This window comes from Leptonotus elevatus, chromosome 12 (genome assembly GCF_054856555.1).
Source record: "Leptonotus elevatus isolate MCC_2025b chromosome 12, RoL_Lele_1.0, whole genome shotgun sequence".
Taxonomy (NCBI): Eukaryota; Metazoa; Chordata; class Actinopteri; order Syngnathiformes; family Syngnathidae; genus Leptonotus; species Leptonotus elevatus.
Genome location: NC_141250.1, coordinates 20018032 through 20035045, shown reverse-complemented (window position 1 = coordinate 20035045; position 17014 = coordinate 20018032). Strand labels below are relative to the sequence as shown.

Below are 17014 nucleotides of genomic sequence, written 5' to 3'. Positions count from 1 at the left end.
ACCTTTTTGAGGGCACATTTGGTCAAGGCAGAAGCAAAAAAAACAAAACGTGACAAGAAGTGGGAGGAATTGGACTTCGGCAATAAAACTTACCTTTTGAAAGGAGAAGAGGAAAAAGGAGAAGAAAGGTGACGGTGAGCTCGGCCTTGTTTGGCGTCAACTTTTTGCGCGCACTGAACTCTCGTCAAGAACAGGTATAAGCTTTTATACCTCTACTCTCTCTCTCTCTCTCTCTCTCTCTCTCTCTCTCTCTCTCTCTCTCTCTCTCTCTCTCTCTCTCGCTCGCGCTTTTTCTCCTCCCCTTACGATGGATGATGAAAAGCAGAGAAGCTCCTCGCTCGGGGCGGGCATAGACACCTGTCGCACGGTGCGTTGCTCTGATCCAATATTGACACAAAGGGAGGGGGTGGGGTGAAGTGAACACACACACACACACACACACACACACACACACAAATAGAGTCATCTACTCTCTTTTCTGTGCCAGGCAACGCGTGTGACCTTTGAGCGTCTCTTTGGAATTAAAGCAGTTAACTGGCACTAATAGAGCGCATTTGTAATGTATTCACATTTATATTGTGTTGATTTATTTATGTTTTTTATTATTATTCATGTAGTAGCCGATGTTGCTCAACGACGTGAAACTTAAAGGAACTTGTTTCGAACTTATTCCCTGCAAAAGATAAATTACAATGAAGACAATATTTACGACTTAAAAGTGTGGGAAGCATGGAGTGTAAAGTCGAATAAAATATGATGCGAAAAATAATAAACATGTAGCATTTATTTCAAATATAATGACTAGTACTTAAATGAGCATCTTTCTTTAGACTTATCAAATGAAATGCATGGAAAAACTTCATGTGGTGAAAACAATGTCAGTGTTTACAATCAATTATTGATTTGAGTGTTTCAAATCCACTCAGGAAAGACATTTTCATTCTCTTCTTTGCTTTTGTGTGTGCAGCACAGTGTACGAGTGGTCGACAGTTGTCGACCTCGCAGTTCTAATGTGCGTTTCTGAGGTTGAATCTCGGCCTTAACATTTCTAAAACAAGTACGTTGGCTTCATCGAGACCTCTAAACCATAGATGTGAATAGTTGTTTGTCTATGTGCCCTGAAGGTTCCAGCTGACCCGCCACCCTGAGACCAAGAGCTATAATAAAAAATTAAAATAAGATGTCTGGACGATGCATTCTGAATGCAAACACTTGCACAGAAAGTCAGCTGTGTATTCCACTTCACTGTCAGTGAAACCTCAAACTAAACTCTCGTCTGTAAAAAGTGAACTGATAACATCTTTGAATCAACTGTATGATTTCTTTTATTCACTGTTGAGCGTGTGAAAGGCAGGCGAGGCGCAAACAAATATTCACATTTACATGAGTAGAATTCCGTCATCTGATTCACAGTAATATTTGGACTAGTCAAGCTAGTTAAAAAAAACAACAACAACAACAAAAACATAAGAGGTCACCAACCCCATGATTTCTGATTAAAGACCATATTTTTGCATATAAAAAGTGTTCCCTCAGAAGGTTGTAAATTAGCCTGCACAAAACCAGCTGAATGGACGAAAGTACAGGTAATACAAGGGAGTGGAAAGAGTACAGTATAGTACAAATACTGGCAAAGTAGTGAGACTTACTGTTCCAGAAGTATAAAAGCACCAGAAACAAAAACATGCAGGAGAGCAGCTTTTATGAAATATAAAATGTGCAGCAAGCAACTATGTCGAGTGTAGGAACCTGGTGTATATTTTCATCTGTGACTTGTTGATACACAAAAAAAAGAAAAAAAAACTGGTTCAAATGTTTGTCTTGAGCTCTTATTGGTCGCTCGTCCCCATCCTCCGTGTGTACGCCTCCCAGCCCGACTTCCTGTAAGTCTCGGCGGCGTCCAGCCTATCGGAGGCCTCCAGGATGCCGCGTCCAACGATGATGACATCGGACCCCTTGTTGTAGACGACCTCCTCCGGGGTGGTGTACTGCTGGCCCAAGACGTCTCCTGTGGGGCAGGAAGAAGAAAGATGAGTCAGCTGGCCACTGCGTGACAAATCAAAAAAATGTTTGGACCACAGCGCCCCCTTTTGTTTAAGTGATATTACTACATCATCTTCCGGTTGTGGAAAGCTTGTGGATTTGAAATTTTGCTACAATATAAATCAGTCAGTACAGTACAGCCTGTAAATCAATCTAAAATCACTGCCCTATCAACACACATGAATATCCAACACACTGGCAACAAAAGTGAATACACCCCCTATGTGAAAATGCACACAAAAATTATAGAGGATCCATGCCCGAAATTGATCAGTAAAAACGTAAATATACTAATCCTTCAAAAATAACTGCAAAATAACATAACAAAAAAAAAAAATCTTCTGTAAATATTAGCAACAAAGGTAAGTAAACACACCTCCAGCCTGCATCCGCACCCCAGGCGTCATGTGGATCAACTCGGGCCTATCAATGATCTTCGAACCGCAGATGAAGCCGATGACAAAGTCGGAATGCTCCTCAGCCATTTTCACCTGTGAAGACACACATTTGAGCGACGCTCACGAGACAATAGTGTGCCCCTTTAAAACACCAAACACTTTAAAACAAATAAATCCCACGGAAATTCAAAATGGTTACATTGTGTACAAAAAGTTTTGTCTGTGCAATTTCTGCCTCGCAATCAATAAGTAATGACATAATTAAATAGAACGTAAAGAATTCAAGTTTTTGCTGTATTTTTTTTGCTCCAATTCAATGGACATTGAGTTGTCCCTTCTGGTGTACATGCCTTAGCCACTAGGGGGCAGTATAAGAGACATGGCGGTCAAAACTCATCAGTAAGCCGCATTCTTTACAGAGGATAAATAATATATGCATGTGAGTACGTGTTATGTCTACATGTGTTGCTGCAGAAAATGTCAGTTGGTTAAAGTATATTATAACACAGTAAGACGCTGATGCTATTTATTAGCCTTGCATATAGCATTATGTTTTAGCTTTAAGCTAAAATGACTTAAGGATCACTTGAGTTTAAGTACACTCAAAATATTTATGAAATTAAAAAAAAGGTGCTTACTGCAGCCTTGGTGTAGTCGCCAGTCGCAAGCGAGCCCTGCGAGCTCATCTGCGCGATGAGCAGACAGCCTCGGCCCAGAGGCCGTCCGACGGACGCCAGGCCGCTCACAACGCCGGGACCCGGCACCGCGTGAGCGTTCACTATGTGGGACCACGACGAGATCCGGTACAGCCCACCTGCAGAACACAAAATAATCACAAAGAGAAGTTACAAAAAATGTTTTCATATGATTTTATCTTGGTGTCATTTGTGAAACCACAAAAACCCGTCATTCGCACTTCTCACCTTCATATTGATGCTTGACCGTGTTGCCGATGTCGGCGAACTTGCGATCTTCAAAGATGAGGAAATTGTGCTTCTCAGCGACGGCCTGCAACTTCTGGCCGAAAGCCTCAGTGTAGTCCTGCGCCAAACACACCACAGACACAGCTCGCTCGTGATTTTTGTCGTTTTTGCACATATTGCTCCAGTTTTGGCGACGACCTTCAAAATATCGACGTGGGTCTTCAGTAAGCAAATTTTGGGACCGAGCGCGTTTGCAAGCTGGAGCAGCTCCTCACTGCTCGTGACATCCGCAGACACGCACAGGTTGGACTGCTTCCCTGCCATGACGCTCAGCAGCTTGGACGCCACAGGGTGAACATCTGCGCACGCACACAAAAACAATGCTTTCGCCATAGGAACGGACAATATGGCATAAACAAAAGAAAAACTAATAATAATCACATTTTTTTCATATTGTTAAATCTGAAAAAAAAAAATGTTTTTAAACTGTCAGTTTTAAAGCATCTGTACTGAAAATAAAAGAAACGAGTGAGTACTTCAACGCTGTCAACGTATGAAGTAATGTAAATGAAATGAAAAAAAGTATGCAAAATATGAACACACTGGTTAAATAAAATACTAAACAATACAACAAATGTAGACAATTAAACAGGGATGTGATTTGACCAAAGTGAAATTATCTGAAAATTTAGCCGGGGGTCTGGGGGCCGCGGGCACTCAGCTAGGTCCAGAGCTCATGGGTTTTCCGTGTTTTTAAGTACTTTCAATGCACTCAGATGACAAAGAAATAAACAAAACAACAGCATAAATTTTCAATGTATATTGAACTATCCCATATAAAATTGCAGTTTTAGTCAACTCAAAATCAGTCACATTCAAAAACATTGGACTGCCTTTGCTTTTAAAAACTATCACTGAGAATATCATCATATATATTTACCATGCAATAAATCATTTAATCAATCATTCTTAATTTAATACATAATGCATAACAAAAACATAAAATACCTCATAGACATAGGACCACACACTTCTTAACCAGATGTATGACAAAAATGCCATTTTAAATATGGCTGAAATACATGCTGGTCCACTAAAAAATTTTTTTTTTTGAAGCCCCAAAAATTCTTCCAAAATCACTGATAAACCTCATCTACGAAAAACTGGGTTTGCCACCACCCCCCTCCCCAAAAAAACACACACACACACAAATATTATTATTGTAATATTAAAAAATATATATATCTGCAAAAAAGGTGAATCCTCGGGTGACAAACCGCACTGGTTTACAATTCTCCCCCCCAAATATACAAATGCTTTTTTTGGGGGAATCTGGGGCGAGTCAGAACGTGGCCTGCGGGCCGCCAGTTTCCTATCGCTATCCTCCAGTATTCCAGTGTAATAGGATGCAATGTCTAACTTTGACCAGCAGGGGACAGAAAATGTATCAGAATCTGGTGAGATTTGCCAACATTTGCCCCAATAGAGTAATAAACTGCACAAATGAGAGTGCCATTTTATTGTGGGCATCCCAAGGCACACCTCTGCAATCAACTTGATGTCTAATCAAGATAAAAAATTAAAAAAAATGTCATCATGTGAAAACATTCTTTTTCACAAGGACAAAGTGACCGCAGAGAAGAAGATAGCGAGACTTTTACACTGTACTGCGTGTCCTACTTGGCAATTCGGCTCTGGCTTTGTAGCTCAGCTCGAACTTCCGTTCCACACGTTTCTCCTTCGATGCTGGCAAATCATTTCCATTCTCCTCCTTGCGCCTGACAAACAGCGGAACGCAAATCACGTTTGCCGACGGACGGAAAAAACGGGGAAGCGACTTCAGTACCCGAAAGTGTTGTTGTCCAGGATGGACTCGCGTACGCTCTGGGCGGTGTGCGCGTCGATGCGCCCGGAGGATTTGAGCACATCGAGCAGCTTGAACATGGAGATGATGGGATGGAGCCGGATGCCTTTGGAAGCCAGCGTGTCCGCCGCGCCTTGCTCCCTGTCCATCAGCACGATGGCGTCTGTCACCTTTCACACACACAAACAACGCAGATTTCATCGATTTGATTTTTGGAAACTGGGCTCAGTTATTCACCGATATTCTCATCCAGTCGCCATTTCTATTAGCAAATTATTAAATATATTTTTTTTGAGTAGTTGTAGTCCTACTGCACCTTGAGTCCTTCTTTGTGCAGCACATCAGCAGTTTCCAAGATGCTACTGCCACTGGTCACCGTGTCTTCAATGATGAGGCACGTATCGCCCTCTTTAAACGAGCCCTCTACCAGACGCTTGGTTCCTAACACAGACAGATCATTTGGACTTTCTTTTTTTCTTCTTGTGCATTTTCTTATACGATCAAATAGGAAAATTGTGCCTCGCACCATAGTCCTTGGCCTCCTTGCGCCTGATGAGCATCGGCAGCTCATGTGTGGAGCAGATAATGGTGGCCATGGGCAAGGCCGTGTACGGGACACCACACACCGAGTCAAACTGGAGACGCTCATCTTGAGCTCTCTGGTACATAAGCTGTGACACCTGAAAATGGAAAGAAATATGACATCCAGTAATAATACGGTATATACATTTCCTTCAGAGAATGTACTATGCATGGCTAACTAAGCACGTCTGCTTTCAGTTTGCAATAAATGAATGTCGATTACTGTATGACAAATACCGCTAAAGACACTGATTTAAATCATCACAAAATAGATATAGATGGTTTGCAAAGACTTTTTAGTGATTTTTCTGAATGTTATTGCGTGCTGTAGTTATTTTTCTTTAGCCTCTGTGTACTTTGACACAAGAAAGCCAGAGACCTTGCATTAATGACATGTTGGAACTTTTTTTAAATTGAGGGAAAAGTGCATATAGTATGTCTCCTCTAAAGCAGTCATAGCGATCCAAAAATCGATTTTCATTAGTTAAACAGCACATAACAAAAGTACAAAAGAACAGTGGCGGAAAAACGACAAAGTGGACACAATAACGGGGAGACTTCCAGACGATGAGGGAAAATATAAAATACACAAGTGTTGTATCAACAGTCAAAGTTGAAGCACGCGTGGCGTGCCACATGTGTTTACCTGGTTCATGAGAACAGGGTGGGACACGAGCACCCTCAGGTCGATGTAAATGGGCGTCATCAAGCCGCTCTTGAGCTTATACTCGCCAAACTTCACCGCGTTCACATCTTGCAGCTTCAGGATAAACGCGTCCATGCAAATATTGGCCATGATTGCGTCTCAATTGAGTTGAGCTGCTCCGGCTAACTTCAGACGTCAGCACTACTTCCGCCAAGCTCGCGCAGGGAAGCCGGCTGCTTCCGCTTCTACTCCTTCAACGTAATAATGTAGCGCTCAAGTACGTTTTAACAACCTGACTTGTTTTTAAAATGTGGGATGTGGAGGGAGAAAAATCGATGTAGTTTGTTATTACTGCTCTTGTTATTGGTGTACTATTGTATTCAGAGACGACCAACACGGCACACCAAACACCAGTCGTAGTACCAAGACTGACCAGTGAGAGGCAGCATGTTGCCACCGGGCATCCACTTAACGCAAATAACCTATAAATCCTGATGATTACATTTATAATTGAGTGTACAACACTGGATCAAGGTAAAGTCTCATAAACCTCTACCTAAGAAGACATTGTACTAAGAGGTCTACCACACCAAAACATATTGCAGTTTACAGCAAGGCCGTATATTCAATTTCATTTATATTTCGTGTAAATCTAATGAATGTCATGTGGTTATATTGTACACATATTGTCAAGATTTTAGACCTTCCACCTAACGTCCATTTACAATAACCTACTTGACTCTATTAATCTCCCATGGAATAACAAGAAACCGTGCAACGTTGTATTTGTCAAGTTTATTAAAAAGATCCACAGTAGTTCAGTTTGGCACCAACCATTAAAAAACAAAGTGTACAACCCTGAAATGGCATTGAACAAAATGCCTGAAAAAAAAAGGGATAAATAAAATGAAAAACAAAACAAAAAAAACAAGAAAATGAAACAATTCAGAAATGAAATTACTCCACATAACGGTGACATGTTCAAACGACAGATATTTTTTTTTCTTTTTGGTCAGTCAACTTTGGCTTTGTACTCAACATTACATAGGGAAAAAATTGTGCTGCAGAATATCAAGGTGGTGGCTGGCTTTTGATAGCATCTCATAGCAGTGCTTATTTTTTGAAAAGAAAAGCTTGTTCTTGGCATTCTTGGATATTTACCACAGTTAGACATTCCGATACCCTTCTCTGCAAAACAAACGTACATTTTGGAATACACTCTGAGGCAAACTTAACATAACGACAATTGTGACATACCCCTTGCAACTTATTGGAACATTTTGTGACTTAAGATATTACAAAATATAAAGTAAAAAAAAAAAAAAAAGACCTGGTGCAACAGTACTGCATCATGTGTTTGTGTCTATGTACAGCATGTTTGAATGCGTTGAATGTACATCTGTGATCTGGCAGTTTTGCATCTAAAAGGATTCCAATGCAAAAAATGTCTTCTTTGACTGAAGAACCCGCACAAAAATGTGGTCTGAATCTTTTTAGAAAGGCACAGAGGTTTGGTGGGAAAGAGTCATAAGGCACAGATGTGGTAGAAATGTCTTCTGTGAGTGACAAGAGGAGGTGTCCTTCTTGCCTTCTTGAAGTGGTAGCGATGCAGTAAAGCCATGTGATTTCTTCATTTTCCTATTCTCTACTTTGAGGGGCTTTGAGCATCTGCAAGCAGTTCGGGACTCAAACATTCAATTGGACACTGGATGTTCTGGAGTGGGAGGAGAAAAGAGGGTGAAATATAGGTTCATATTGCATCAGGAAATATGAAAGAGTAACATTACTCAAACAATGTTAATGACTGCTAAAGTCTAACTTAATGACTTCAATAGTTGACTCATGATTAATCGCAATATTTTATATCTGTTCTAAAAGTACAAAAAAAGTTTTCATACACTTGTTAACATAAAAGTGGAAAAAAAAAATTTAACTAACAGAAATATGGCTGCATCTTTTAGTCATTGATACAGAAATTTCATAATTCATAAAATTGAGTTAAATTAAAAGGGTGTACTGTACTGCAAAAAAACTAGTGTGATATTGATTTGTCTTGGTCATTTTTCTGCCACTAGATGGCATAATTGCATTTGCAAGACGTTGGTGACAGCTCTGCATTTTTCTTTTCATATTAAGAGCTATCTAATCTTTAACATGAAGTAACTTGTGAACTTCTGCACATTTTTAAAATTTTTAAATACAATTTGACCGCAGTCTCTACAAACATATGCATTATTATTAAATTTTGACGTCGACGTATCTGCTGCATTGCGACTGAAATTGCCCCAGTACAGGCTTTCCAATTAAGGGGCGGTCATTAATGGTGCATTAAAAAAAAATTGTGGCGTTAAAGGAACTTTAAATTAACGCACTAATTTGCACACCCCTAGTAAAAAACTAACACAGTACTCGAAAATAAATATATAAATAAATATTGTGATTTAAAAAAAAAAATGGCACAAGGAATGGTTGTAATGCTAATCATATTTTAATACTGACCAGTTTGCGTCGAGCATTTTCCCTGTAGCGATCGAAGACGTCGGTGTGGACAGGCTGAAGCAGGTCACCCTCCACGTGGGTCGGCCCCCCCGGCCTTCTGCAGTTTTCGCAACGCCAGCCCTGCGATCGTTAACACGAATCAGTTCCACGATCACGTGGCTCACGCAAGCTGGAGTCTTCGGTTTCCATATATATGTACAAGAATACACACGTCTTGTAATTAGAGCGAGCCGCTCGTAAAAAAAACCCCACCTGTTGTCCGCCGTAACAGGTGCAGGTGCAAATGGCTCCCAGGTATTCTTTCTGCCACTGGTTGCCAACACGGTACATTTTGCCGTCATCGTAACACGTGGAGTCGTCTGTTTGCGGAAAGGTTGTTTACAGAGTGACCAAACATGCGGCAAATGCTATGCAGTGTGCGGGTGCAAATGAACACTCACGGGGTTCACATTTAAATTCTCCTTTGCCGTTGCCCAGGCAGGTGCAGCTCATCATGTGACCATTCTCGCCGTGGCGATCCCACTTCTCGCCGATGCGGTAGTTGTTGCCGCTGTCGTGGCACCACTCTGACGGAGAGAGAGGTTACGGGAAAAAGATGGCGCGAGAGGATTAAAATATAAATAAAGTGTGAGGGACAGAGATGGAGTCGCACCACATGTTTATAAATATGGGGAGATGAAAAGTACAAACGTGATTTTTTTATTGTGGTGAATACAGTGACATGTTTTTCTGGTTCCAGCTAGTTTGCAGAAAGACGACGAGCTCCGTTTTTGATATTGTCATGCGAGCGGTTTGGACAATACAAAGAACCGAAGTGAGGTTGTGGCTGGGGTTGCCTAGTTTTGCTTTCTGCTCTCGTTCATAAAAATTGCATTTTTTTACACACAGAGTAGAAACATCAACATGGGCAGACAGACATAAGTGTGAGAATACTTGAATTCAACGGTGGTCCTAGCTAGAATGGCGCCCGCGTGCTGAAATTCGCCATTACTTGAATTGTACATAATGCACATAAAGGTTTCCAATATATAAATTAAATTGTCAATATTGTCCACACTGCCCATGCTGAGAAATGCGGCGCATAGAATTGTACAATTTTATGGCTTCATTTAAAGTGGAAGTCAACCCCCAAAAAATTCTTGACAATAATATGTTCTATGCAGCACCACTAGTGTAAATAAGGCAGCCATTTTGCCACTTGCTGTCGAGTGAAAATGACATCACAGTTACTCAGATCTCAGGTAACAGCCAATCGCAGCTCAGCTCCAAAAAAAAAAAAACAGGTGAGCTGTGATCGGTCATTGCCTGAGCAACTGTGATGTCATCTCCAGTCGACAGCAAGTGGCAAAATGGCCGCCCCCTGAGATGGATAAAAACGGGTGGATTTTGCTTCATAACTCATATTGCACAAATGAAATATTAATCAGAATGTCATGTTCAGACTAGTGAGGTCACATATAACATGTTATTGTCAAGAAATGTTTAAGGTTGACTTCCCCTATGAACATAGCTTTTTAGGAATTTATAATACATAGGAGGAACAGTCTCTCTTTGGTGTAGATTTTTTTTAGGAGTCTGACAAGCTTTGAATATGGCACTCAAAAAAACAACAACTTTGATATTGTGTTTTCAATGACTTGGGTCCTTTTCATAAATTCCTCATTGGTTAAATCGCATAGAATGTTCTCATTCCATGGAGTGCTGCCTATTAGCAAAGCATGCTGGGATGGGTGTTAATAAGCCACTCACTGGATGAATCACACCTAAAATGGCCGCTTCCCAGACCCAGACAGCGGCACCACAGCTTGAAGCCCGTCTCGGACATGCGCTCCCATTCTGAGCCCACCTCGTGGTACGTGTGCGTGAAAGTGTCATAGCACACGTCGCGGTTGGTCGAAATGGGGATGTCTCCTGGAACTAAAAAGGAAAAAAACAACCACAGATTGTGATTTTCACATTACAATATTCACTTAACATATTTTTTGGGATGTAGTGCTGTACCTGCATTGCCGACGGTTACAACTTCCTCCAGAACCTTCTCTTTAGCTCCGCCCCTCATGGCCTCTACAACCACATTATAGGAGGCTCCGGATGTCAGTCCAATCAGAGTGGCACTGTTAGAGGTTCCAGGAAGACGCATCTACGGGGAAGAGGCAATCACTCACGATCGGCATCACTGCCTTTTTCCGAATGTTTCAAAACCAATAGGCATTACCTGAAAGCCTCTTTCCTCCGTGTGTGTAATGGGATTACATGACACCTCGTACTCGGAAGTGAGCGGGATGGGCTGCCAAGAGATGGTCGTGATGGTCTGCGCTTCTTGGGGCAACTCCGTCTCATTGTCAGGGAAACCAAAGGCAAGCCCTGGCAGAGGTGTTTCGCTCACCTGCCCAACGCAAGGCACGTCGAACACACCAGGTGAGGTCACAGATGGTGGATGGAAGAATTGAATGTAGTTGTTATAGTTGGCAAATAACGCACCTTAACCAAAGGCACTCGGTTTCCGTCAGGGCCTGCCACGGGAATGTAGATGAGAGGTTCTCTGAGAATTGGTCTCTGGCCTTCTTTGGGTCCACCACGGGGGTTGTGGAGTCCATTGTTCGGACCCAGGCTTTGATACTCCGTGTAGATGTGCTGCCCCTGCTGTCCTGGTCGGCTCTGGCCACTCGTACCAGCTAAGTGCACAAGGTTGGAGTCGAAGCTAACATGCGTAAAAAAAAATAAAAATAAAGTTTGAGAGAGAGAGATAAGCAGCAGTATATCTTTTTGACAGTTTTTGAGTGATTCTCCGCATTCTTACATCTTGTCATTGGAGGACTCCGGAACGTCCAAGATGTCAGTGGTGGGTCGGTGAGAAACAGGAAGCTGAGGCAGCTCGGGGACCAGGAGAGAATGAGTAAGAGCTGGCTCTGCTTGAACATAATAAAAAGGAAAGTCAACACAGCAAATAAAAATGTACATCGCATCCAACTCAATTTTATTGCAGGCAGGGTTTGCGCTGTGGTCCCATTCAAACAACAGGATATACAACAATTAACCCATTCACTGCCATTGACAGTATATATACGTCAAAAATTAATTTGAACTATTTCTATTAGTTTAACATTTTTTTTCCATTTTTGTTAACAAGAGTATGAAAGCCTAGATTTTTTTTTTGTACATTTAGAACAGATATAAAAAGTTAACTAGTGAAGTCATGCGATTAATTACAATTACAAATTTTAATCACCTGATGCCCCTAATTTATAATAATGTTTTCTTAATTTTTTTTGTAATCTTTTTCTTTTTTTAAGAAAAGATTATTAAAAATTAGGGACGTCAGGCGATTACAATTTTTAATGGTAATTAATCGCATGACTGCACTAGTTAACTCACGATTAATCACAAATTTTACATCTGTTCTAATACAATAAAAAAAAATCTAGGTATTCATACTCTTGTTAACAAAAGTGGGAAAAATGTTAAACTAATAGAAATTGTTCAAATTAATTTTTGACGTCTATAACCGTTGATGGCAGTGAATGAGTTAAAAGCCTTTAACATTTCTTGACAACAATATGTTATATGTGACCTTACTAGTCTAAACATGACATTCTGATTAATATAACAATTGTGGAATATGAATTATAAAGCAAAATCCAGCCGTTTTTATCCATCTCAGGGGGCGGCCATTTTGCCACTTGCTGTCGACTGAAGATGGCAACGACCAATCAGAGCTCACCTGTTTACTGAAGCTGAGCTGTGATTGGTTGCTACCTGAGACCTGAGCAACTGTGATGTCATCTTCAGTCGACAGCAAGTGGCAAAATGGCCGCCTTCTGATCTTGATCAAAACTGCTGGATTTTGCTGCTTAACTCATATTCCACTAATGCAATATTAACCAGATAACCATATTTAGACTGCTTAAAACATTTTATTGTCAATACTTTTTGGGGGGGTTGATTTCCCTTTAAGTGTTTTGAACTGCAGAGATCAACATCATGCTTAGTCATCTTTTAGATCAGTCAGACACCAATGAAAATTATTTAGTTCTAGAAAAATGAAAAAAAATTAGAAGTGTGACTGCATTGAGGAAAAATGAAGCCTCGAGGCAAAAATTTTGCAAATGTTTTTCAAGTTATTTGGTTCATCATTTCAGCTCCATTTGGAAGTTTGCATGCATCATGGCACAACTGCCAAGTGTACTTACGCGTTCTGGCTTTGCCCATGAGAGGTACGCTTCTCAAAGTATTTTGCAGGGCAACAATTTTAATGACATATTCCGTTCCTGGTTTCAGACCTGTGAGCAGCAGACATTAAATATCATGTTAATCTTCTGTCGCATCATTTTTCAATGTGATCATTTGTGTGAGTTCCATTGGAATCACTCCCCCCCCGCCCCACCCACCGGTGACGATGGCGTAGGTCTGGCTGGAGTGAGGTCTGGGGATGACTTCTTGAGGCAAACCTCCGGCGTGCTCGTAGGTTACGTAATAGCCGGTAACCCCCGGGCTGCGGGATCGCTCCCATGAAAAGGAGATGCTGGTGGGGTTCAGGGAAGTGAACTGGATATTGGTGGGAGGGCTGACCACCGGATTGGCTGAAGAAGATAATGACAATTAAAAGCTCATCAGCCGGCACTGCAATGCCTTCTTACGTGTGTTCCGCTTGCTATTACATCGGTGCTGATCTTAATTTGGGTTCAAGTCACACACTGTTGTTGACTGAAGCTACAGAATAATAAGTGACGCTTACCTGTGGAGGCGGTGAGTGTAAGAGGTGCACTGCGGCCATTTCCTTTCAGTGTATAGATGTTGATCTTATAGTTGGTACCAGGCTCCAGCCCTGAAATGTATAGATGGGCAAAGTCACATAAAGAACCAATATTTGTATTTTTAATACAAAAATGATTGCTATCCATTACTATGTATATCTAACTACTAATATCTCAATCGCACCTGTGATGGTATACGAGCGCGAGTCGCCACTGATGGACCTCTGAATGGGTGTGAAGGTAGTCGAGGAAGTGGGAGTGGCCTCAACCAGAAAGCCTGAGATTGCATCCGTCTTGGAGCGCCAGATCAGCGTAATGGAGGAATCGTTGACGCCGGTGATGCGTACGCGACGGGGGGGGCTGATATCTTGAAAACGACACGAAAATAAGGTCAGGGAAAATGATGACAGAGAGGAAGGAAGTTTTTTTTCTTTCTGCTTTGGATAAACACAAAAAAGGATGTTGTTTCTCCAGCTTTAAAAATGTGTGTTTATTTTGCCTGCTTGAAACAATGTTTGAACAAAACTCACTCTCCAGTGTGGTAACCTCTCCTTGGACTGGCCGACTGGTCAGGGAGTTTTTCAAGGCGTAAACATGCACATCATAAGTAGTTGCAACCTAGAAGAAAAGCAGTAACAGCAAGGTCAAATTAAAAACGAAAAACTCAAGGACAAAGTGGGACTATAACAATAACTATTAGCAGTTTGTAGCCAGTGTTAATTTTGACATGAAATTTGAATTTAGTTTTAGTTATAGTTTTTTGGCTAAAATGAATTAAAGTTTTCGTCATAAGTTAGTCATCTGATAGTATTTTAGTTTTAATCCTATTTTAGTCGACAAAATAAAGATCAATTTATGTTTTCCTTCAGCATACATTTCAACTTTTATCCAGAAAATTATAACACACCTATTTGTAACTGCAGTTTAACACGCAAGACACATTTAATATAATGGTCTTTATTAATTGTTTCACTGAAACATGTTGAACTAACAATAATATGCCGTCTTATAACTTAGTTTTCACCTAAATAAAAAAAAAAAGTGCATAATTGCTTGAGATTAATTCTTACAGTTGCACAATGAATGCAAATATTTTAAAAATTAAATAAAGTTTCTGAGTGTCCCAACCAAACATTACTTCTGATTGGATTGCGTGAATTTTAGTCACTGTGTTGTTTTCGTTTTTGTTTGACAAAATTGTCAGTTAATTTTAGCTATCGTTATTGTCTCAATGAATGGCTTCTATTTTAGTTTTTGTTTGATTTTCGTCTGAATTTTTTAAAAGAAAAATGTGACGAAAAATTTCCGTCGACAAAATTATCACTGTAGCTATAATTCATGCTTTAATGACAAGAAATGGCATTCTATTCCATTCTATTCTATTCACCATGAGTCCAGTGATGTGGGCCTTTGTTGTGTCCGGGGCCAGATTCATCTCCTTGGTAGGTCCGCTCTTGTTTTTAGGGTTCACAACGACACGGTAGCCTGTGAGGCCCGTCTGGCCAGTTATTCTGTTTTCTTGACCTGGTATGGCCCAGTACATGGCGAAGGACGTGGGGCCAACCTGGGAGAACTGGAGGTTGGTCGGGGGTGAGATCCCTGTGTTGAAAGAGTGGGAAAACAGTGTCAGGTAGAGTTCGAGATGGTGTTAAATTTCATTTGAATACGGGTCAGCCAAAAAAAATGAAGATCGGCCGTAGATTAATAATCCAAAAATGGGTAGGGTGGAAAAAAGGTTTCACACAGAATTCAAAGCTAAACATAGGAGTATATTTATTATTCTCCAAACACGTTTCTGTGGCTTCTCAACGCAAATAATGAAAGTCTGAAACCTGTTGCTTGAGTTCCAACCAGTGCTGTGCTGGCCGTGTCGTCATGCAGGGCGATGACCTTCACAGTGTATTCGGTGCCTGGCTGCAGGCCATAGATAACGGCGGACTCGGCATCTCCTCGAGGAGAAGGGCGCAGCTCTCTTTCGCCCTCCTCAGAGCTGGAATACAACACCCTGTAAGCTGTAACAATTCCATCGGGACTGTCCCAGCTAATTCGTAAAGAAGTGGAGTCGATGTCCGAGAAGGTCAGGTCCTTGGGACGGTCGACATCTGAAAATGAGGGCAAGTGTTCAAATAAAAATATGCTGCAAAATAGCTGGAAATTTGTAATTCTTGGGTAAATAAGCAAAAGCCTTACTTGTTAGAGCATTTACCACCAGTGGAGAACTCTCTCCATCTTGTCCCAGCGCATAAACACTAAAAGTGTACTCGACTGTTGGCATCAGGCCGGAGAAAGTCATCTCTGTTTGGTCTGGATGAGCGGGGAATTTTTTTTTGAGCCAGTCAAGCTTATAAAAAAAACAAAAATAAACAAAAACAAAGTGACATTACCTGGAGCCACCACTTCAGTGAAAGATGAACCCTGCCCATTTTTGGGGACCCCGGTCACCCTGTATCCCTTGATTGGGCCCTGAGCGGGGCTCCACCTCACGGTGACACTGTTGTCGTTGACGTCCATCACCTTCATGTCAGACGGGGAGTCGACTCCTGAAATGACAAATGAAAGGAGGAAAGAGAGAGGAGGATGTAAACAATGTCAGAGAAATGATAAGAAGTACAGTATGTGCCTGTGTTTTTGGTTCCATGTACCTAAGATTTAAAAAAAAAAAGCTGGATTTAACAACAGCATCAATTTGCCAGTCCAATTTAAAATCACTGTCCTGTTTTGGCTGCCTTTAGATAAGGTGCCAAGGATCCCAAATCAGCCGGATGAGATGTACAAGGGTCACTGGGACCAAGCACCGTAACTTCTATTTTCTTTTCATTGAAATTCAATTAATTCCGTGCCATTCAGGAAGATTTCCTCCAGACAGGACAAAACCATGTTTTCTTAAGATGGAAACCAAGGGCAGCAGATAGAATAAAAACAGCAGAGGCCCCAGAAGTGAACCCTGTGGGACACCATATGACAGTGGAGCAGTGCGGCAACCACGGCTAACACAAACATTTCTGTCGCCCAAATATGATCTCAACCACTCAAAAAGCACTACCACTAATGTCCACCTGATGCGTGTGCGTGTGTGGGCTGGTGTACCTGTCCTATGTGTGACATAGATAGGAGTGCTGGATGCAGGGCTGTCTCCTCTGCCAGTTACAGCATAGACGGTGATGGTGTAGTCGGTACCAGGCTGCAGGTTGGAGATTGTCGTAGTGGACTGAGTGCCGGGCACGGTGAATTCCTTCGGATTACTGTGGCCTCCTGAATGAAGAAATAGAATAAATCCGTGGGTTACAAAGATCATCTCTAAGCAG

General features: G+C 41.3%; 2 protein-coding genes across 3 annotated transcripts in view; both read right to left on the bottom strand.

Moving 5' to 3' along the window:
* Positions 1-1307: 1307 nt before the first annotated feature.
* umps (uridine monophosphate synthetase) lies at positions 1308-6669 on the bottom strand. Its single transcript, XM_086091257.1, has 10 exons — positions 6457-6669; positions 5755-5908; positions 5545-5669; positions 5211-5398; positions 5045-5142; positions 3563-3723; positions 3365-3482; positions 3080-3255; positions 2420-2534; positions 1308-2008 (listed from the first exon to the last, which is right to left on the bottom strand). Exons 1-10 carry the CDS (start codon positions 6604-6606, stop codon positions 1830-1832), a joined length of 1464 nt encoding a protein of 487 aa, XP_085947383.1. The 5' UTR covers positions 6607-6669; the 3' UTR covers positions 1308-1829.
* Positions 6670-7231: 562 nt separating this feature from the next.
* The window catches only part of fn1a (fibronectin 1a), a 30343-nt gene continuing 20560 nt past the window's right edge, over positions 7232-17014 (bottom strand). Inside the window, exons 31-49 of one of the 2 annotated variants that reach the window (XM_086091071.1) lie at positions 16797-16961; positions 16094-16249; positions 15900-16013; positions 15542-15811; positions 15097-15308; positions 14240-14327; positions 13894-14076; positions 13691-13780; positions 13344-13535; positions 13146-13235; positions 11756-11867; positions 11437-11656; positions 11171-11341; positions 10957-11095; positions 10705-10872; positions 9396-9521; positions 9208-9314; positions 8956-9075; positions 7232-8170 (exon numbers count right to left, since the gene is read on the bottom strand). In XM_086091071.1, coding sequence (XP_085947197.1) covers positions 8102-8170; positions 8956-9075; positions 9208-9314; positions 9396-9521; positions 10705-10872; positions 10957-11095; positions 11171-11341; positions 11437-11656; positions 11756-11867; positions 13146-13235; positions 13344-13535; positions 13691-13780; positions 13894-14076; positions 14240-14327; positions 15097-15308; positions 15542-15811; positions 15900-16013; positions 16094-16249; positions 16797-16961 — 2792 coding nt within the window. In that variant the 3' untranslated portion in view covers positions 7232-8101. The remainder of the gene's footprint in view (positions 8171-8955; positions 9076-9207; positions 9315-9395; positions 9522-10704; positions 10873-10956; positions 11096-11170; positions 11342-11436; positions 11657-11755; positions 11868-13145; positions 13236-13343; positions 13536-13690; positions 13781-13893; positions 14077-14239; positions 14328-15096; positions 15309-15541; positions 15812-15899; positions 16014-16093; positions 16250-16796; positions 16962-17014) is intronic. The other variant, XM_086091072.1, reaches the window with a different exon arrangement.